General features: G+C 29.6%; 1 protein-coding gene across 1 annotated transcript in view; it reads left to right on the forward strand.

Moving 5' to 3' along the window:
• LOC108563541 (transmembrane protein 198) overlaps positions 1–23,330 on the forward strand; it is a 58,058-nt gene that overhangs the window by 28,962 nt on the left and 5,766 nt on the right. Inside the window, exons 2-7 of the mRNA XM_017922243.1 lie at positions 3,267–3,353; positions 15,371–15,567; positions 20,065–20,175; positions 20,243–20,470; positions 20,566–20,802; positions 20,878–21,008. Of these exons, the coding sequence (XP_017777732.1) occupies positions 3,343–3,353; positions 15,371–15,567; positions 20,065–20,175; positions 20,243–20,470; positions 20,566–20,802; positions 20,878–21,008 (915 nt within the window). The 5' untranslated portion in view covers positions 3,267–3,342. The remainder of the gene's footprint in view (positions 1–3,266; positions 3,354–15,370; positions 15,568–20,064; positions 20,176–20,242; positions 20,471–20,565; positions 20,803–20,877; positions 21,009–23,330) is intronic.

The raw sequence follows: 23,330 nt of genomic DNA on the forward strand, positions 1-23,330 counted from the left end.
ATCAGCGATTACATAACCCTTCGCCATAATACTAAGATTAAATCTGCAGCACTTTGAATTATTTAGCATTAATTGATTATTATGAGAAATATGTCATTTATGTAAAATTACAAGAAAATAATAACTAATTTATTATATTAGATAATGGTTAATTACAAAATGTTCTTTGAGAATATGACCAAATTTATTACATGTGGACATTGTTCGACGTTATCATCAATTAGACTTGTGTGTTAATTTCAATCAATTCTCTCGTTTGCGGCGCGATGTTTGTGTATGGCGTGTCCAATGAGACTAATAGGAATCGATGATTTTGATGGATGTAAAACTTCTTTCAAAGCCCATTGTGATATTTGTTACATCAAACATTTACCGAGCAAAGAACAGGAAATGTTTAATAAACGAATGTTTTATTTGACAATATTCAATTTGTGTAAATTAATCTCTCTTGTAAAGCAATTGAAGATGTTAAATATTACAGCTCTTTAAAATATAATTTACAATTAATAATTTTTGTACATTACACAGCTCTAATATTTCAATATTGTAAGGTGGTTTTGTTTGGCACAACTCTTTAATTTTTTCTTTATTTTTTTGTTTTAGTTGCTAAGAATGTTTTATAATAAATTTTGAAATCCTTAATTATAATTTCTTAGATTTTAATTCACATTGCTTAAAATTGTTGACTTCTAATATCGAAGCTGCGTTAACCGAGGTATGACTGTTTATACTTGAATATTGACTTGGATATTGATGCTTATACAAAAATTTAATTATTTTATAACACAATAGTCAATCTCTTCATTATATTAATAAATACTTATGAATGTAATAATAATGATATTAAAAAAAATATTGCAATGGTGACTTGACTAATCGAAAAATACCTGAACTTAACATTAATGTATTTTTAATGGTCGGCATCTTTGGTAACGCTTTCTTAAATTGAATAAAATACTCCATGGATGGGTTCGATGATGTGCGTTTTCCCAAAATCCCCGAAGCGTGTAATCCGTCGACAAAAAGACGCTGTGCGATTTCCGTTACGTTTAATTAGATTTACGAGACGATGATATTTCGATTTTGACCACTTTCTTCGATTCAATTCAAATCAATTGCAAAATGCGTCAGTATCGATTGATTATCAAACGAATGTAGAGCAGTCAATAAAATCAACAACGTCCTAAAATTAGATGTGAGTGCATCGCAAAAATAATAATTCGAGTCAGCAGCTATTATATATTATAATCGAATGATAATTACGTCAATATTATTAATAACTATTACGAGTCAAAATAACAAATATTTTAATAATTTTAGCAAAAGCAATGATTGCATCAATATAAATTAATTTATATCTTATTTTTGTTTTAGTTTACAATTATATAATATTCTTTTTTTATTGATTGAAGAGCAAATTCTCACGTTTGTAATTTGTAAAATAGATTGAATTGGCCGTATAGAATGGATTATGAGGAACAAATTGATAAGGGTAATGATCGGAAAAAGCGTGTTCTTTGAACGGTATATTCGTTATTCATTAGACGTGGATGAGTCACACAATCCCAGTATACACTCACACAGGTTGTGCAATAATCAACTTTATTTCTTCCTGCTTCGACAGAAAGGTAGTTTTCATCTGCAATATTGTCATAGCTATATACTTTATGATCAATAAGATCCGCATAAAATACTTTTTTACATTTCACATATAACTGTTTGTTGAATTAACGTTATTAAATAATTATTTATCAATTTAATCGTCAGTTTTTGTTCTTAGACTATTCATTTCTATTATTATTATTTTTTCTGTATTACATAATAATAAATTTCAATGTTATAAAATTAAATGAAATATTTCTATTCAAAGCTGAAGACTTTCCTATTCATTAAATGTGTTTCTCATCATATTCTTTTTTCTGTGAATAGAAACTTGGTTCTATCGATTCTGCAGACTATGTAGCAGCAATTTGATGAGATTTCATCTCTTGTTGTTATTTTGTTTCTTGCACCCAAAAGGGATAAAAAAGGGTGTCTTTTATTAATAGGTCGGCAATTTTAAAAGACGACTTAATGGAAAACGGTTTTATCTTTTCAGATAAACATCTGAGGCCGAAATTAGTGAACCACTTAATTCACTCCAAGCTGACAGCTGAAAAAACTTGCACCTACTGCTGTCACCGCATTTCTCGTCCGCCCAAAAAAAAAGAAGCATAACTGATTGTTTTCTTTTCTGCATTAAATTCACACTCGTTAATCACCATTCCACCTCAAAAGCTTAATTTGTACAGAATAATAAAATAAGATTGCGTAATGTGTGACGACAAAAGGTTTTGGCTTACGAAAATAATTCGTGTGACAACATGATCCATTAATTTCTTAATATATTAGGTATTTTTATGCATGGATTCCAGTTGGTGAAAACACTGGACCATTTTTACAAGACATATACAAGAGAATCGAACCGAAATTAATTTTGTTCCGGTTTACGGTTACGTTCCATGTAATTGTTTATCATTTCAGATTCGGTTTTGGTTTGTCTAAAAATTTCGGTTCAGTTCCTGTTAAAATTTTGTCAAATTTTGGTATAATTTCGGTTTACGGTTTTCAGTTCGGTTCCGGTTCGACTCTGCAAATTACTATTACTTTAAGAATAACTTACAATTTGTGTTATATCAAAAAAACAATGTAAAATATGAAATAATGTAAATTAAGATTTTGCTCTTTATTTAGAAAATTTTATTAAAAGATGTATATACTTGTTATATAAAGTTTTTTTTTTAATATTTTGTTGCGTGTCCCAACAAATTTGTGTATAGTTGAACTTCGACCAAATTGATATGTATTTTAATGACAATAACTGAATAGCAACATTCCTATATTTAAGTTAGTATACATTTCATTGACATAAAAGTCCAACCAAATATATAAATAAATCTTTAATTATGCCTTTTTCAAGAACATAGTAATTTCTATTTTTACAAGGTTTTGATATTAACTGGCTAATGACAATTACTTATTTCGTGAATACATGATGTTAAAAAAAAACTTATTATTATAGCATCATAGATCCAAATACTGCAACACACGTTTAAATTTCTTAAACTATCCAACGTCAATAACTCTAAACTAATTTTGTTTATATTATTATAGCTAGATTAACCCTAAATATTTCACATTATTCAAAATAATTCTTAAATCTAATCTGAATATAAATAAATAGATTTCGATGAAATAAATTCTAATAATAATGTTTATATTTACAGGTCAACTAATTGTCATTCTTAAGATTGATACCGCCTGAACAACTTCGATTCAGTGGATATGTATCTATGATACCATATGTCATCACTGTAAGTAAACATATATTTATAAAAAAAATACAATTATTTATACATAAATACCTCGCATAGTCCGGCTTCCAACAGTCTGGATTCACTGCAGTGTTTAGTTACTCGAACAGTCCGGGATATTGACAGATCCGATTAGCCGGAGTATGTGAGGTATTCCTGTATTAATAATAATTGTAATTCTATAATCCAATTTGTTATAGTTCTTTATTTATTTTAATATGAATATTTGATGTTTTAATCAATGTTTATTTTGTTTATTATTAATCACAAATATGTTATTTTTATTTATCTAAATTACATATCAATATTTAGTTCCAAGTTATTTTTAATTTGAAACATTAATTATAAATAAAGCAAATATGAAATTGTAATTAATTTTAATTTGTGGTCTGAACATAAGTAAATATCCATTAATTACACTCAATTATGGAAACGTGTTATTAAAGGTCTGCTGATTTCGTTTAACAAAAAAAAACTTCTTTTTTGCGTTTGATTTATTCCGAAGCGAATTTTCTCGGTGTCCCAATGCAGGAATGTTCTTGGAGAAAATCGTAAATATTAAATAATTATGAATAAATTAATTAGCCGCGAGGCAGTTTTAGCATGTAAATGTAAACATTGATATTCAAATGAGTTTATATATATATATATCTAATTAGACTGATTTCATTCAAGTTTAAGTGAAATTTATTAACTGATTTTAAGCACATCATCTCATTTCCTATATAATTAAAATATAACAATAAAATATGGAATATATGAATTATTTTATCACATCATTACGTAAGATTTCAAGAATAAATATGAATACATAGATTAACGTAGAATACATATTAATATATTGAAATGTTTCATAAACTTTCGTTAAATTATGAAGTTATGTACTACTTATTAAATGATGGACAAATATTTCAAGTTACTTAATTGTTGAGTTTGATGAAGAATCAATATTTAATTATTTTTTTATGATACTGCAAAATTTAGAATAAAATTAAATGAAATACTGAATTTGAAACATGTTTTAATGTAGAGTGAGTGAATCATTGAAAATCAACATTTGTTACGTGAGGACAACAGTAATACCTCGTATAGTGCGGCTGCAATAAGAGCGGATTCAATAGTACGGTTTGAACATTTCAAAACAAAGCAAATTTTAATTGAGCAAAATAAAAATAATTTTTGGAAAATATAATTTACAAACATTTTTTTTGTATACATAAATGATTGTTTTTCGATTTCATAACATCAAGTTGTACGGTTTTAAAGTCCTAGATTAGTCCGTTTTCAAATAGTCCAGGATAATTTGTTCCGTCAATACGACCCGCACTGTACGAGGTGTTGCTGTATATTTATTTAATAACCATATAATTTATTACACAATTGTATGTCGAATTAATTAAGCTTAAGATAAGATGTGTACGGATGTTAAGTTTATTTATATATATCGAATACGCGCATGACCCATATAATGCATAGTAATTTTAGCTCGATAATTAAACTAACTATAAATAATGATGGCTTTGGGGAGATTTTGTTTGGTTTCTCTTCATCCTCCTTCTCCTCTTCTTGTTCAAAAGAGATTGATTGTTTAATGATTCGCTTTCATCTTTGAAAGAAGGCAATTGGCGCATTACTTTGGACCGCATCGCCACTTGCAGTGTTTACATGCTATATAATAAATTTGAAAGCTGGCCTACATGAGAGGCCCGATGCTCCTCGCAGCGAAGAAAACGAATCATTCCTAGAATCGTAACTCTCGAAGAAAGCTGCCGATAACTTCTCTTCGGACATCCTGCAAACAAACGAGAAGCACAATGCAATTAGATGATCGTTGACAAATCAATAATGACCACTTTCTCGATTAATTGCGACCGGCAAAAGAAAACTATATATTTATATTATATTATTCATAAAATAATGATAGAAAGAACGGAAGCATAGCATATAACAATTATTCTTTCTATAAATAGTTTACCAGAGAAGGAATTGTATGCTTAATTGATCTAGAACAATTGACTCTTTAAATTATATAGTTTTTACGGATGTTTCACATCAATTACTAATTTCTCTCTTTCTTAAAAAATAATTTGATTTACTAGTTTTATGTGTATTACCTATTAAGTTTAAAAATAAAACTGATCTAGAAAATGGGTTTTAATATGTATCTTTTGTTATGCGCGTTGCAATTTAGTTTTCAAGTAAATTTCCCATGGCGCCGTACTGCGCGCTAATTAATTACACGCTTTTTGGTAATTATATAAAATAAAAGATAACAATCGCTATGTGTTTATGTATGTATTTTTTTGTTGTATATGTTGTTTTTTTTCTCTTTCTCTCGTGGGGGAATGCAATGAAAGCGTAATTTGCATTCCGACGTAATAACTCTGGGATGAAATGTGCTCGCCCTGTCCTACATAATAATAATAATTATTATCGATTCGGTGGAAACAGCGGATTCACAATTCCGCGTAAATTGTTTCATATCATGACAATATTGAATAAACGGTTGGTGATGAAAAGTAATTGTTTCAATATTTAATACAAACTCGCGCACAATGCTGTTAAACAGCAAATTTATAGTTACATAATTTTGTTAACATTCCAAAGCTTTTTTTTTGTTAATTGCCAGTGTTTCTTTTAGGAGTTTCATTTAAGCATTTAATTATATAATTTTTGACAATTATTTATTTATTTTAATAAAAAAAAACTTAATAATCATGATTATTTTAATGAAATTACACTTTTTCCACCAAAAAATGCACATAATAAGAAATTATTTTAATCACCTCGCACATTGTGGCTTCGATCAGTGCGGATTCACTAAAACAAACCAAATTTTAATTGAGCAAAATATATTTACTAATTATTTTTTTATACATAATATTACTGTAGTTTTCTTTTACATTAAGAATAATTCATATTAAAATTTCAATTTTAATTCAGTCATAATTTGTTGTTTTTTCTCAGAAACTTCAACTCTTCACATATTTAGCAATACTCTTAAGCAACTGTAAAGCTAAATCTATAACGTAGAAATTAAATTGATCTTTTAAATTCGTGATTTTCAACCGGTGTGCGGTGAAAGGATGTGAAAACAGTAATTGTAATAATATATCATCATAGTTTAATTATATGTTCAAGTGTGTCGTGAGATAAAAACACCCACAAAAAATTAGTTCTAACGATCAGTTCGTTCATTTAGAAAATATTTAAATATTATCTTTTTAAATAGGAAACCGCTGATTCTAAACGTATTTGTTTTCATTAAATTGCCACACTCACCACGACTGGTTACGATTTAATGCAATTTTAGTTATAATAAACTACGTATAGTGATTGCTTTGTGTTGATTTGGTGCATGTATATATGAACTAACCGCAATGTTTATTTTAATTTATTGAATAAACATAGTGCATATACAAAGTAAGAATTACATGAATATAAATAATATTTTGCTGATAAATAGAATTTTTTGATAAAAAAATCTATGTTACGTAGGAAAAAAACACAGAAAGACGATATTTCTTGCAACGAAATAATTAACTATTTAATAGAAAATTATGCTTCAATCTTTATTTCTATTGTTTAAAAATTTAACAACGATTATAATGTAACAATACCTCGTATAGTCCGGGTAATTAATTCCGTCAATTTCCCGGATTGTTTGAAACCGGACTAATCGAGGCTCTAAATACATACAAAAAATAAACCGCATAAAAAGAAACTTGATTCTGTATAAAGGGTAAATCCGATTATTTATGTATAAAAAAATAATTTTCTATTCATTTTTTAGAAATTATTTTTATTTTGCTTAATTAAAATTTAGTTTGTTTTAAAATTTTCAAACTGGACTATAGTCCGTACTAAGTGAGGTATTGCTGTATTATTTCTTACGTGTCTACCAAACTAAAGTTGTTACAAATTATGAAAGTGTTACATAAATTGATTGGTAATTATTTAACTAAATATTCAAAGATAAAATTGAAAAATAATCAACATTAATTAATATTGATATAAAACTAAATGTGTTAATTCGTCTTTAGCATAAATATTTTAAGAAAAGAAAGTTAATTTTTACATTTATGAAAATATACAATGAAGCTATAAGCAAGAAAGGTCTCTACGAATGATCGGATATAAATCTAATTATTTTTAATTGTACAAATTACCTTTGATACTAGTCTCACTCGCACTTAATTATTTCCTTTGCCAAAGATAATTAGCTTTGTAACTACCTTAGCTTTAAAGAAAACGTTCTTTCTTGGAAAGGTTGCTTTTCATGTTTGCTTTACACTCCACGTAATCTTTGTGTGGAAGGTAAGAAAAAAATAAATGTCTTTTCCGGTAAACCTATAGATAAACCAACAATTTTAAATTACAAGAGAACAGTATTATTTGCAAAAATAATTAAAAGTTTTACAAATTTTACAATAGAATTTTATGCGTTTGTCAATGTATCATTCATTACATTTGAGATTAAAAAATAGTAAACAATCAATACATATTTTTTTTTCATATGTTTGATTTCAAAGACTTCAAAGTTTTCATTGGTTGTTTTTTTGCTGATTGAAAAATGTAAAAACAAAATCGTGCCGGTATTATGAATCGTTATTGGCTCGTTTGAACGACCAAACCAAAGCCAAAAAGCCTCATTTGGCAAAGAGAACAGAGTCCTCTTTCACACAGATAATGCAACATCGTCGGTAATTGCGATGGTAAAACTGCATGAACTGCTATCCAATATAATTGAACATGCACCTAATTTGCCGGATTTGCATCAATCCATACTTTTCCATCTTCTAAACTTGAATAATAATTTTAGATAGAAAGATTTTTATAAGAAATATTTTATGTATATGACATTTTGATCTTTAAAGGGATAAATCACATATTAAGCTTAATTAACATTATTGTATTAAAAAATAGTTTTTTATGTATACTTATATGATAGTACAAATGATTCGATCAGTCCGGATTCATTACAGTTTGAAAATTTCAAAAGTATACAAAATTATTTATTATACGTAAATTATCGAATGAAAACTCATTAAATAGTTAAGTCTCTGTTTCGATTAGTCCGGTTTAAAATAGTCGGGGATATTGACGGAATCGTGTACTATGCAAGATATTGTTGTATTTAGTTATAACAGTTAATGGATTCCTCAATTTATAAATGTATTAATTTCGTTGATAAAACCTTTTCTTTTCTAATATTATCGATCTATACAGGTAAAATTAAGAAAATAATAATTTATAGTTGGAACAGCGAACCTCAGATTGCGCTTTATGAGGTCGTAATAAAAAATAGTTTGCGTCGTGCTATTAAACTTTAGAAAATATACTTTGCGAACTTAATTTTAAGTTTGCGCAACTTCGGCTTGAAATTATGAAACGCTCTCACCCACACACATACACAGTTTGAAGCATTTTCGAGCTGAGTATATTACAATTAAGCTCGAAGTATACATAATTAATAACAAAATGCGTATACTTTCCTGATCCTCCCTTCCATTGAGAATGTATAAAGAACTTTGAGTTTACATAAAAGTTCGTCATTCATTCAAACACTAATTACACAAAATTGTATAAATTTTTTGCTGTGGATAAGTGTAGAATGTATTTCGTTTGAAACCCGTTCCAGACTAGCCTCTTCAAATTATGATACATAATTTGAGGCTGCAATGGATACTTTGCATACAATGGAAACAGCTTTTTTCGTTTTGTTGTAAACCACACAGACTGTTTTTAATTAGCTGTTAAGTTCGATCGATACAAGCTTTACAACGTTTTTCTTTATATTAATTGTTTAAAATTTATGATTATAATCAATGTGAATTAAAAAAAACATTTCTGAAATATGAACTAAGTCTGTGTTAAAATTAGATTAGCATGTTTTATCCATTTTATTTATAATAATATTCACAGCAGTTTTTACTAAATAAGAAATACAAATTACTACTTTTCGTCTGAATTATAAGAAAATTCCAATAACAATTATCTTTTATTTCTAATTACAATTATTTTATTAAATAATCCATCACTTATATAGAATCAGGTAAAGTCTGTATTTACTATACTTTATAATTATAATTTCCATTGAATACTAAAATAAAAAAATAATTTTCTAGGAATGATGAATTGTAAGGAAATTTCTGTAACGATTTTGTTTGCTTCTTATTGCCTTATTATGTTTAAAAACTATTTTTTACATTAAGTAAAACCTGTAGAATCAGGTAACGTCTTTCATTTGCTATACTTTATAATCTCATTAAATAAATATAAAAAAATTAAAATTTAACTGTTTAGAATTGATGGATTATAAGGAAATTCCAATAACGATTTTCCTTCGGTTCAAATATGCTCCTTATTTCTAATTATCGAATGAATTATTAAACGTTCCATCACTTGCTGTGAATCAGGTATGAGTTCTTCATGAAAACCGGTGACTCACTCGCCAAAGAGTTTACTCACGGTATTATTTCAAATATAGCATCGACTATCGATTTAAAACCGGAACAGTTCATTCAATTGCGATTTTATTGGCGACAAGCTTTCAGTGCTGAAGGGAGGCGATAATCGCTGAGGATGCATTCCATTCCGAATCCAATCATAACCGAAAGTATTTTTAGAGTTACATATTTTTTTTTCCCGATTTTGAAGAATTCAATAAAATCTCGAGAAAAACTGATGTTCAGCAGATAAGGTGTGAACTTCCTGCAAATCCAAATATTTACTTTACTCAGTAATCTTATCTTGGATTACGGCTGGAAATTGAAGTTTTCTAATACCTTCGACGGATCTTTAATTGCATTTCTAACATGCTACTCTCCTTATCATGTTTACCCATGCAAATTGCATCTCGCAGAGATGAACGTGATGTTTACTATTAGAAATGTCTATTATAAAATGTAATTATTTAGCTTCTTTATTTACAAATTATCACGAATGCGAGTAACCTCGTCAAACTTCCTTGCTTAACTTTTGTTATCTTCAGACAATACAATTTAATAAAATGAGTTTGTTTTTTTCATGTTAGAATTCTTCTAAGATATAGCTCAAAGTCGCTCGAAGATCGTCGACCTCTTTCGCTCATGTCATGTGTAAAGACAATTTTCGAAAGTTCATGCATATCATATAAAGCTTAACTCTTCGAATCGCAGTTGTAAATAAAATAATAAATCTCTTATTTATTTCCTAAATTGAATCAGTATTATATTACATATGAAAATACAACTTTACAACATTTAAGTAGAAAAAAATCGTGTATCAAAACTTGTCTGTTTAAAAACTTGATTTGTCTCTAAAAATTTATACTATAATAATATACAATAATATAATAGATATACAATAATATACTTGAAATAAATAGTGATTGTGCAATGTAACTGCATGTATTTTAGTTTTGCTGGAAATGACATCATCTCGGAATTGTTTGTAGCGAACTCACGCGAGTTTTAATCGTTCTGATATGAATGTATTTGTCAAGCCATATCGATTCTTGCAATCCAATTTAACATCAAGTTGTATTTCTTTTATTTGAATCTACTTTTAAGAAGTAATTATTTTAATTTTCACAGCTTTATAAATCTCGGAATTTGTATGAAAAAAAAAATCAATTTTTGTTACTTTGATCACAAAATCGTAATTTGTATCTGACAGACTTATATAATTAATTTAAGGTATGAAATCACATATTTGTTTTTTTACTTTGACGATATTTAAGTAATTTTGTACTCATAAACACACTTTATATTTTTTTACCTTTACATTCTAATTAATTAAATTTCCAATTTACAATACAAATTTAATAATAATTTGATGGTAAAATAATATTCACTTTCGAGCTGTGATTCTTAAAGTGTGTGTCGCGTACATTTTTTTTTAATGACAGATCTGGCCTGGTTGTTTTTCTACACATACCCATTCTTCGGGGGGTCACAGAAACTTTTTACGTCCAAATGGGGACCGCAGACCAAAAAGTTTGAGAATCTCTGCTTACGGTTACGTTATTTCTGAGAATGAAGTTTCGATATAACAAAGTCCGCAATTTAAACCAGCAAATACAACTTCCCTCATTGAACTCTTCGATCAAGGAGTAATAGCATCATTTAAAACCTATTATCTGCGTCGAACATTAAACAATTTAATGGAAGGGTAAAGAGAAAGTAACAGTTAAAAATTATTGGTAAAACTATACTATTAAAAACTCAATTGAAAACATTGATAGTTCTTGGAAACAACTCACTAAGAAATGCTTGTACTGGAGTTGTAAAGTCGGACTAAAAGAAGAAAATAACATTAGGAATGAAGTTATTCAAATGGCTCAATCAATAGGTTTTGACGGTAAAGAAGTTAGAAATTTACTGAATGCAGTGGAAGATTTAGAAAACTTTTGAAATTGAAGAAGTTTTTGGCGAAAACAACCAAATATTTAGAAAGGTGCTTAAATTCCATTGAAAACGAAGTAGTTTTTAAGTATTAATACATTAAGATGTATTGCATGAAGTTGTAAAGTAAACCACGGTGAGAAAACATCTTAAAGTAGTAATTCTGACCACATTGTATACGTTTCTAGTTTAACCATAATTACTCTTCGAACTAATCGTTGAAAATTGTAGAACACTTCTCCATAAAAGCACACAAGAATAGAAACAAATATTTCAATAGTAACATTTTCTTTGATATAATGTTTGCTAAAGCATTTATATATTACATACAACTTTTCATTGAATAAGTAGTTAACTCGAATTACCTGAATCAATTATAACATAACATAAATTAAACTTTAAGTCATTCAATGTTCATTAGTTTTAACAGTTCGCTGATCGAAACATTCTTAGATTTTTAGACATAAAAAGTGAGCATTTAAACAATCATTTATTAATTGCATAAAATTGAAGCTTTTTTTATTGCAATATTCCAATAATGAATTTGACCCGAACTCTATAGATCTTCTTAAACCAGTTGTTTTATATCATTAATTTGGCTTTTTCCAGTTGTAGATTATTTTATTGTTTCCATTTTAAGCTTTTTTAAATATTTATTGGCACATTATAGACTAGAAACTAGTCTTTCCACCTTAAAAAAAAGAATGTCTATAGAATTATTACAGTATTAAATATTAATAAAATTTTCCTGCTATTTTACAGATCTTATTTATAAAACGTTTTTCGATCAAACATATTTAATTATTTTGTAAGATAGAATTACTATAAAATTAAATATTTATCAAATAAATTTGCTTAATATTATATTTAATTTCTTTACGGAGAAATTCTATATAAATTATAAAGGTTAGGAGAAGGATGCGCGTAGGTTTAATAGACGACGTAAAATATAATTATAATGCCTTAAATAAAAAAAAAACTTTCGGATAGATACTTTGGGAACCGTTAGTCTATTGATTTGGTGGTATAAACTAAGTGAAAGGTGCTCGGGCGTATAAAAAAAATACAGTTAAAAGCAAATAAATTTAATAAAAATGTGCGCCGAGCGGAGATGGAATTAGCATTTGAGTTACAAGTGCATTGCTCCGTTTTCATATTTGGGGTAATATACGTTTTCAAGAAGCGCAATCTATTTCTGTGCACGTTTCTGTAAAAACACATATTTCTTGCCAGTAGTTGATACATTCTTTCATATAACGAAATGATAAAATGCATATTTCTTTAGAAAAACAGATATTTCTTGCTTCTGAATGTAGATGTATATATATGTTTTTAATTAAAAAAAATGTATGTTTTAATTATACATTTTTCTTATAAAACTGTAGATTATTTGGTGTTATAAATCATATTAATATTTGATTCTCTGAAAAAAAAAATGGTATATTTTAATTTAATGTTAGACAAAAAAAAATAAAACAACAACCAAATGATATCAAAAGGGTAAATATTCACTTAATTCTTCTGATTTTAACATTTCAATTCAATGGAATTTGTAAGTTGTTATGTGGGGCTTATATTTTGATGATGATCCAAGAACGAATTATTTAAACAGCATTCTCATCGTTCTGGGAGAATAATTATGCAAGGCCAATTAATGGTCTACAAATAGATATGATGCATGGAATTAACGTTAGTTAATTTTTCGATGTATCTAAAAAAAGAGCATAATTTTTAGTGCAACAATTATATATTTTTTTATTTCTTGGTTTATCTTAGTTGGAACTGTTAATGGAGGCGTGAACAACGTTCCGCTTGACATGGACTTCCGAAGAGGAGTCTGACAGATTCTTGTTAGGCGATAAGTAGCTGATACTTGTTTGAATTTGGTAGTTGTCTCGAGAGAGCGATCAATTCTATCGTTCTGGTGGTTGTCAATTCCTGCAGGGTTTGCATCGTGAGGCTCACAAAACGGCAATTTGCAATTTCGTTTCGTTTGACGTTATTTGTAAATATAAATAGATGATGAATAGCGGAAGAAATGTATACACTTTTATTTACATTATTTACTACATTTTGAACTAGTTATTGTTTTTATTAATGAAATATTTCATATTGTTACGAATTAAAATAAAACTTGTTATATAAATTCAAGAATATAGACATTGAAATAATCAATTATTAAATTAATTACAATAAGTGATAAAAGTGATTTTATCAAAGAATGTAATTATTTATCATCACTAAAGTAAATATCTACTATACATATATAATATTGATATACATATAAATATAAATATAACATAAAGACTAAACGATTTGCATAAATTGAATTATGCAATTAAACGAAAGTATTTACATCCATATAGTTTTAGTTAAAACAGTTAATAAAATGAAGCGAAGTTTGAAGTCGGCTCCAGCAGAAAGTGCCAATTTGCGTAATTGTCATTAGAGCTTATTAAGGTGTATTCCCACATTGCACTACAGAAAGTTTAGTTCGTACGCTGAAATAGCTGTTGAAAGACAATTAGGTGGGACGGTCAAGCGGCAGGAAAACGAAACAAAATACAAACGGTAATGGCGTGAAAACAACGGAACCAATTAGTATGGTTGACGCGTCGCATGATTAATATTTTGTATATTTTAATGTAAACTGTGTGTGTGCATCGCATCGCATCACGTCCACGCAAAAAGAGAGTATTCGGAAAAGTGCGCGCAAATTAAACGGGTTGTCGTGAATTTACAGTAATAACTTTTCCGCGCTGCAGGTTAGTTTGACACTTTACAAATTATGCTTATCGTTGCAAAGATTAAAGAAAAATGACGTAAGCCCTCTTTTGCATATTTCAATTTAGCGCATAAAGTGGATTCTGTGAAAAGAGTATTGGATTTATATGTAGCTGAATTGTGCACTTTTTTTGTGTGAATTATTGCATCGATCAAAAGCATGGTTTCCCTAACTTTTCCTTCAACGGAACAATTCGTAAATTCTGAAATTTTCACGAAACAATTCATTTATTTTGTAATCAATAAAAAATGAGAAAAACTTTTTTATTTAGTAATTATCTCATTCCAAGTTTTTACGGATAGTTAATAGTTTGGGAAACCCTGATCTAAAGAATATTTAATAAGATATTCATCAATTGATTAATAACTTACTTGGCGAGTTACTTACGTAATGAATGTTGACGTATTCAGCGATATTTGACAAGTAACCTATACAAGTACTTTTAAACAATCTAAGGTGACTACTCACATTGGTGATAATTAATATATTACATGGTGAGTTGTATACTTAATGAACGTTTACTCGGCGAGTTGCTTACGCAATATGTGTTGACGTATTAAACGATATATGACAATTGTCTTCTACAAGTACTTGGATTTAAATATTGACGAGTTGCGTAAGTAATAAATCTTGACGTATTAGGCTCTATTTTTTTTGAGTACATTTGAAATCAGCTATGGTGACTGCATAATTCTGAAAATTAAATTACTTGGCAAGTTACATATTATGAAATATTTTCCAAGTAGTGTGAACAAAGTTTGATAATTACTTGGATTGTATCGTGTTGTCTATTATGTTTTATGACTTAATTAGTTTTGACAAATTGTGTTTGTTTTATTTTTCAGAAACGAGATGGCGAGTGGGGCGCAGCCTGGCTCCTTGGTGCCACCTAGGAGCAACACGACGTTCGGCGTTATCCCAGGATTGAGGGCTCCAGATGGACCGAAAGTTGAGCAATGCCACGTGGACACCCATTACGATGCCATAACCGCAGCGGTGTGCTCCATCTACATAGTGTTCGGAATACTCTACACATTTTGCGGTAATGAAATCACACGTCCACGGTACCAATTAAACGGGAACTCGCGTTGTTTGTCCATTTGTTATTCAATTCATCTACTAGGCAACGCAATTAGTCGACTGGATAAAATAGGCCATCTCTGCTCGCAGTGCGAATCTAATATAAATTGGAATCAATTATTCCATAATGCGCATTGCAGCTCGAAAAACAAAATAGGATGGATGGTGAAAGGAGCAGAGAGATAGAGATGTTTGTTGCTTCAGGGATTAACATGTTAAATTAATTTTTACGAAAGGGATATAAAAATCCCTAGAGGCAAACTGTTGCACCGTATGTGGAACGACTGCTTCTTTTTTCTTTATTTTCCTGCTTCGCACAGCCTTCGCGAGATTCTCCCTTTTTTTCACAATGCCTCTTGTTTTCCCTCCCTTTTATCCTGGGATACCTTTTTTTCTGGAGGGTGATAGTGCGAGAGTAGGGCATGACCATAGAAGAAAGAAAGAAGATCAGTTGAAGATTAATGAAACTGGGTCACGAGCTTAAGAACTGAAGATTAAAATTCATAAGTCTTTCTATATAATTACGGATTAAAATTAATTGGAAATTCCATATCTCTAATTAACATTTATCATTGAAAAATTTTCATTTTTAATTATTATAGATTTAAACATTTAATAGTATTATTTAATATTATATATTAAGCATAGGGCTCACGAAAAACATTTGAATTACAAAGCAAAAATACATATTTTTTGTTAGGTTGCTAAGATGACGACATCCCCGTCATCATTTTCTTAGGACTTAAAACAACCTTAATACGGTACTGTTTATTCTATTACTCAAAATCGAATGTTTCTTTTTAAATTAAGATTTATTGATGAATGAGGTGACGAGACATAATAATTTGCTTAAGGAGATTGTATTAATCAATAAATATTTTACACTTAATGTAAATCCTGTTTTAATAAGCTTAAAATTAATTAATTCACGCGTTTTCAATCTTAATCCTCCATAAAATCGAATTCCAATGTCATCATTAATTTAATATATTATGAAATTTACGTTGACGAATTTTACAGCAACGTGACAGAATTAAAAAATTTAAAAGTATTGGAAAAATAAAATTTTATATATTTTCTTTTTTAATATTTCAATGGAAATGTGTTCTTTGGAAATACTCATAATTCTATTGATTTTAACTGGATTTAGCGTATTATTTCAGGAAGGTGATTATTGGGGAAAGAGGCACGGTTGAAAAAACGGGCGTCGAGAATCTGGGTCAGAAGGATTTCGAAGAACTAAACTTTGGAATATGCTTAATTATTTGCTGATGGATTAAAATGCACTGTGTAAACTGTACGAAGCATAAACAACCTTTATATTTACCAATAATATTATATACAACGTAGTTCATTATCGATGATGTTAATCAAATAAGCAAACGCAGTTGCGGTATTCGAATTATTTAGGAAATTTCTCGCAAAGTTCTTCAGACGCGTATTCTGCATTGGAGTGTATAAGAGCTGTAATATAAAATTTGCATATAAAAATAGAATTTGTATATTCAACAAAATAAAATGTTATAGTCTATATATTTACAGTTTCCTATACAGTTAAAATTAGAAATTGGTTTTAGCTATGAAAGTAATGAATATTAGTTTTTTTTTAAATTTTTTGCAATGAAATTGGAACGATTTTAGAAATAAATGAATTAAACTCATGGCTTGGAAATCTAATTACACGATGAGTAGGATACTTTATGAAACTACTAACAAGGGGAGCAAGTGCACAAGCAACAAGTACAAAAAAAGGAAAGAACTTATTACATAGAGAAGATTTGAATTATCAAGTATAATACATGAATTATATAAATAATACATATAAGATTATTATGATTTTCTACATTATGAAAAAAAAAACATACATTATTGTAATTATTCAAATCTAATTAGGAAACGATGCTATTGTAATTGAATAATTTGTCATGATTGTTAGATTAAACTTAAGTTATTGAAAAAATGTCAAGTTAAAAATATAATTAAACAAATATTTTTATTAATAATATATAATATTAGTTCAAATTTCTTACAAATCAATGTGTTTCTCTTACCTTTTCGTAGTGCAGCATCTGAACTATTCAGAACTTGATACCATTATAAATAATGGTAGTTGGTATTTCAAATAGTTATTTATGATAACAAATTTAATGTGGATACTGCGTAAAATAGAAAGAATATGTACACTTTTTTTTTATTTGAAGGCAATATTTGCATTGTTATGAGAAAAAACGCAGATTGCGAAAGATTTTCTATTGGAGGTTGTCGCAGAATTTACGGGAAAACTGAACATTGCGATAGGTTACTGAAATTGGTACGGTTTTTATTGCGAAGTTTATGCGCTGAATCGAGGTATTCCAGAGATACCCCTAATTATAGAAGTTTACTTATTTTATTGAAGTTTATTGTATATCTAGCGTACAGCGATACCTCGATTAACGAATAGGATTTGTTGCACGGAATTACTTCTTTGAACGAAACATGAAAAAGAAGTGGTATTTTTTTTAGTTTATTAAATAAAACTTATGTATGACTATTTCCAAAATGGAATATCTATCGGCGTGTCATCAGAAAAGCCCGAAGCGCGAAATGGCAATCAATGGATGGTGATGGGATAAGTAATTAGATTGGTTTTGACAAGGAGCAAAAAGTCTTGTAGGATATGATGTGAAATTGTTAAATTCGGCCTGTGATTGGCGGGCGGATGGGTTTTTGGCGTTGATTCGATGATGTCGCGACGGCGTCGATATGTAGTTTTTGATGCAATTTGAGGCACACGATGTGCAATAACGCATATGTAATTGAAATGTTTTGTGATCCATATGGTAATCGTGCGTCGAAGGGCGGCGGGTGTGGGTGAGGTTGGGTTGTGGAGGGTTTGGTTGGTTCGTCGAAGGGGGTGAACGTCGGTTAAACGTGGAGAGTTTGAGGGTTGGTGGTGCGGGTGATGGCGGGGTTGTTCTGACGCGGGGGTGGAAAGTAATCGATCAGGCGTCCGCATCGCGTCCGTGGGATGCTGAAGGCCACACCCCGAACGAATCCCGTGTCTCGATTGAGGTAGGCCTCAAACAGAAAATAATGATGTGTTCGCACCTTCATTTCGAATCAATTACAGCTGGAAAATTACATTCGACTTTATAATGACATTCATTCGCCCCTGCAAGTAAACACAACGAGTCTTCTCGATTTTCTCAACACAGAAGTCAGCTGTCCACCATATTCAGCGCAGTGGCGTAACAGTTCGAACGTAGTAGACCTCCCCCAAATAAAAATGCATTGTGACCTCTCACATATCCACAGATAAATTACATCAACATATACAGAACAGTTAAAAACCTGTACAAATATATTTTTTGTCAAACTTATGAAACAGTTTTTAGATCACATATAAATATATCAAAAACAAACATAGACTGTTTAATCATAAGAAAATAATATGCTCCATATGTTTGGTAAAAATATAATTTCATATTTAAATATTAGCTAAAACAAGGTACAAATTTCAACTTATTCAAACACCGTTTGCAAAGAAAATTAATTCCGCCCTATTTACTTTAACAAAGTTACCATTCGGCGAAACTGAACTTCATTAAAAGAAAATTGGTATTGCAAATTGCTCGTTCTTTTATTGTTTCCTTTTGCAAGGAAATAATTTTAATTGTATGTTATATTTATTATAAATTTGATATTTAAAACATAAAATTAAATTATTTTATATAGATATCAATATTGATTTATTATTTCCATGTTTTAAGTATATGCAACAATTTTAGTTTTTCTAACATATATTTAATGTACACAAAACTGATCTAATGCATCATATCATTTGTAGTGAGCGAAAAAAAGCAGTTGGAATAAAGTAGATGTAAAATTCATTCATGGTTATTTCATAATTGCTATAAAAATATAAATTCTAAACATCTTCATTTATAAGATAAATAGCAAACACCAGAAATTAGCATTGCTCACTAGGTGTTATTTAATGTACAGCAAATTATTATCAATGCTGTTTGTATTTTATGATCTCTATTAAAGTTGAAGTAAATAGTAATAGTAACAACATACATTTTAGTAAATGTATATGCACTTTTTATTAAATATTTCATATTTAAAATTGTATGGTATTTTTTTTTGTTATAATAATGATGTTTTTTTAATGTTTGCTAAATAATTCAATGTTTTTAAATGAAAGTTTTACTTTATAAATAATATGTAAAATGCATTACTTACTTATTTACAATTGCTCAACCTAATAGCTTTATATTCGGAGAACTTTACGACTATTTAGAAGTGTTTACTCTCAGCTTGGAATCAATATAAGAGTTTTAGTTCTTTCTAGTTTTCAATTTCATTGATTATTAAAATCAACGTGAGATAAATAGTGAAAATAGACCTTTTGCAAAATATTCATTCCGTATTCAACAAATACATTTTGTTTCTAATAATGATGTATTGTTTTCAGGATACCGTTGCTTCAAGACGGTGATGTTCCTCACCGGTTTCATTTTTGCGTCCAGCATAGTCTACTTGATATGTCTTCAGGGAGTGCTGATGCCGCCATACGGGAACGCCGGTAAGAGTGATGTCCAAACGAGAAGTGTACATATTCTCACTCATGTCGAATTGAAACCATGTTCCAGGTGTAGCGATATTCGCCGGTATCCTGTTCGGTTTAATAACGATGCTAGTCCAATACGTAGGTTTATTTATGGAGGGTTTGCATACAGGTTTGTTGTTGAGCCTGGGCGGATTATTGGCCGCTGATCACATTATGGAAACATCACCCAGAGGCTCGGTCTGGCTTTGTGTCGGCGTACTCCTGGCCAGCGCTCTGCTCTTTGCCATCCTCAACCTCTATTTCAGAAAGGGTAAATAATAATCATAGTCATAGCCATAATAGTAATTTTGTTACGCGATTGGCAATTAGCTTTTACACGATTTGCATATACATCCCTTTTCGCAGGTCTCACAATATTGGGTACGAGCTTATACGGCGGTGCCATCATTTCCGCCTCGATCGACTACTTTGTCGAGAGGTTCTCGCTGGTCACATGGGTGTGGGAGAGGGTGTCCCTTCGCCCCGCGGTACCTCCACCATGCTGGTACTCCTGGATAGTCCTGGGAGCTTGGCCCACTTTGGTATTGACTGGACTCATTATACAGTGTGCGCTCACAGGAAGAGGCACTTACCATGATGATGGTACGTACTAGATGGATTCACTCTACACAGTCTTATCTCATTTTACCTTCTTTTCTTCTTCTTGTCTGAGTATAGTTACTGCGGGAAGAAAGAAGCCTAGACCTCCACCCAACGGTCGCGGAAGAATTGACAGGGCCGAACTGCGCCAGAAGAAGTACAGATACTTGTATCAAGTCCGTACTGCCCATGGAGACGTCATTAGCCAGGTAATGAACTTCATACTTGTTAATTATCAATTTTCTGCGTACTTTCCCATAGCTTATGCTTGTATCAATTAATGTTATTTCGCAACTAGCGTTTAGTCAACAGCTGACTAACGCTTTGAGTATGCACTTAATGTAATTAACTTGCAAAAGGTTTTCAAAGATTTTTCAACTTAAGAAAAGAATAAAAACAAGCTTAAATAATCATTATGAGAGATTATTTGTAAATAATACTTTCATGAATATATACTTTTCATAAGAATTGAATAGGAATGAATTATTTTTCAGTATTCCATTCATGTAGTTTGAAAACGGATTTATATGAATCTTCACACTTGACTTACACCAAAAGGTGACAATATATTAAACTAATTGTATATCATGTAGATTTATGAATAATTAACAAGCATTTTTGGTGAAATGTCTTAAGATTTTTATCGAGTATTTCAAATTTGGCGCTCTTGATTCTCTTTCTTGTGAAAAATGTGCGAAAAAGCATATATCGTTTAGGCACCAACTATTTTGTGTAAACATGAAACCTACTACAAAATAGCAATTGAATAAACTAATAATTTTCAACTTAATTATGAAATTCACAGCGAAAAAAACAAGTACAGTAAGGTGCAAATGCGCTTTGAACTATTTCCAATTTTGTAACTATACATTCACGCGTCTTTTCATTTAATAAGTAATACTTTCCAAATAACATTACAATTACTTGCGAAGAAAGTTATTAATCAATATTACTTGTATGTTTTTCTTACATAGAACATGATACATGATAATGTTTGGAAAGTACAACACTTTAATGTAATTTTGCAAATATTTTCTATTATTTTATATATAATAAGTATTCAATAGGACGGAGAGACAACGGTCAATAGCCCATTGTATTTATGTACATGTGGAACATAATTGACGATTAATATTATATTCACGTGCAAAATTTATTTTTTTTTTGCCAATTTCACGTGGAAAGGAGATAAATTATTAAAAATTTACACTGTTTGATAAACGTATTATGTTTACTTAATATTTTTCCATAAAGAGACAATGTTAGCGAATATATAAGATATAATACATTTGCAGTTAAATTGAAAAAAAAATACAAATATTGTTAAGAGATGGATATTGTTATAGAGATGGAATAAATTCTGACGAGTCTACTTAATGTATATAAACGACAAACTTTTTAAATTTTACAAACACTTGTGTCGAATTGAAATCATTATTTTACAAAAAACATTCGCGAATATTTGTTAACTTTTGCTTAAAATACATTGACCAATAGTTGTTTTAATTTAGTTGTTGAGTAATATACCTTATGCAAACATCTAGCCAAGTATAACAACTTAACCGTTGAAATCATAATAGACAAGGCAGGTGCATCGAATTGAAATACAGCATATGGTTTTTAACCAATTTACAACATTGTCACAACGTATTCCAGTTTATTTTCATTTACCTGGTAAAATTATACAACAATATGTATATTTTTGTTGCGCATGTAAAATATCCATACAGTATCGAAGGTTTTTTTTTGCTTTTTTTTATTCTTCGAATTGTGGTAGATAATGTGCAGAAGCTTTCCCAGGAAATCCGGCCTTTAGAATTGTACTGGATGTTCCTCGGTAACAAGCCTCATTTAGGGAACACATTTTTCACCGGAAATGAACGCCGTCCTGGATAAAAAAAAAGGGGTTGCTCTTGACAACCGCTCCAGGATTCTGCTACATCGCTAGAGCTCTATACAGGATAATGTAAACATTTCAACATGTCATCTACACGTTTTTAATATTATTTTTTTACGTTCCTCATAGTTAGCTACTCTTATATTTATGTATATGATTACTCATTTTTTTAAATTAATACATTTCATTGGATTTTCAGTTTAAGTTATTTTAATTAGGTAAAAAGATTACTGAAAGAAATATTATGATTACATTAATACAGTTTTATAAATTTTATATATATAGTTCGCATTAAAAACAAATGTGACAAAGCCGGACTAATCAAAGACTTTAAAATCGCATAATAATAAATAGCACAAAAAGAGATCAGAAATATAGTTTTTACTAGAAATTTTCAAAACTATACTATTTTGAAACCGGATTGATCAAAGCCGCACTGTGTGAGATATTACTATATTTATTTTCAGTCTTAAGCAGTAGAAATGAGACCCATATTTTTGCATTTTCCTTTTATAAATCTAAGTGTGATTTGTTAGTCAAGTTTAGAGGATGTGCTGCTCCCTCCGACGTAAAACAGACACAGGCTGACACTTTACAAAGTATGGGTTACTCATGGGTTGGTATAAAGCGTTAG

Source organism: Nicrophorus vespilloides, unplaced genomic scaffold (assembly GCF_001412225.1).
Source record: "Nicrophorus vespilloides isolate i.1.1-1 unplaced genomic scaffold, Nicve_v1.0, whole genome shotgun sequence".
Taxonomy (NCBI): domain Eukaryota; kingdom Metazoa; phylum Arthropoda; class Insecta; order Coleoptera; family Silphidae; genus Nicrophorus; species Nicrophorus vespilloides.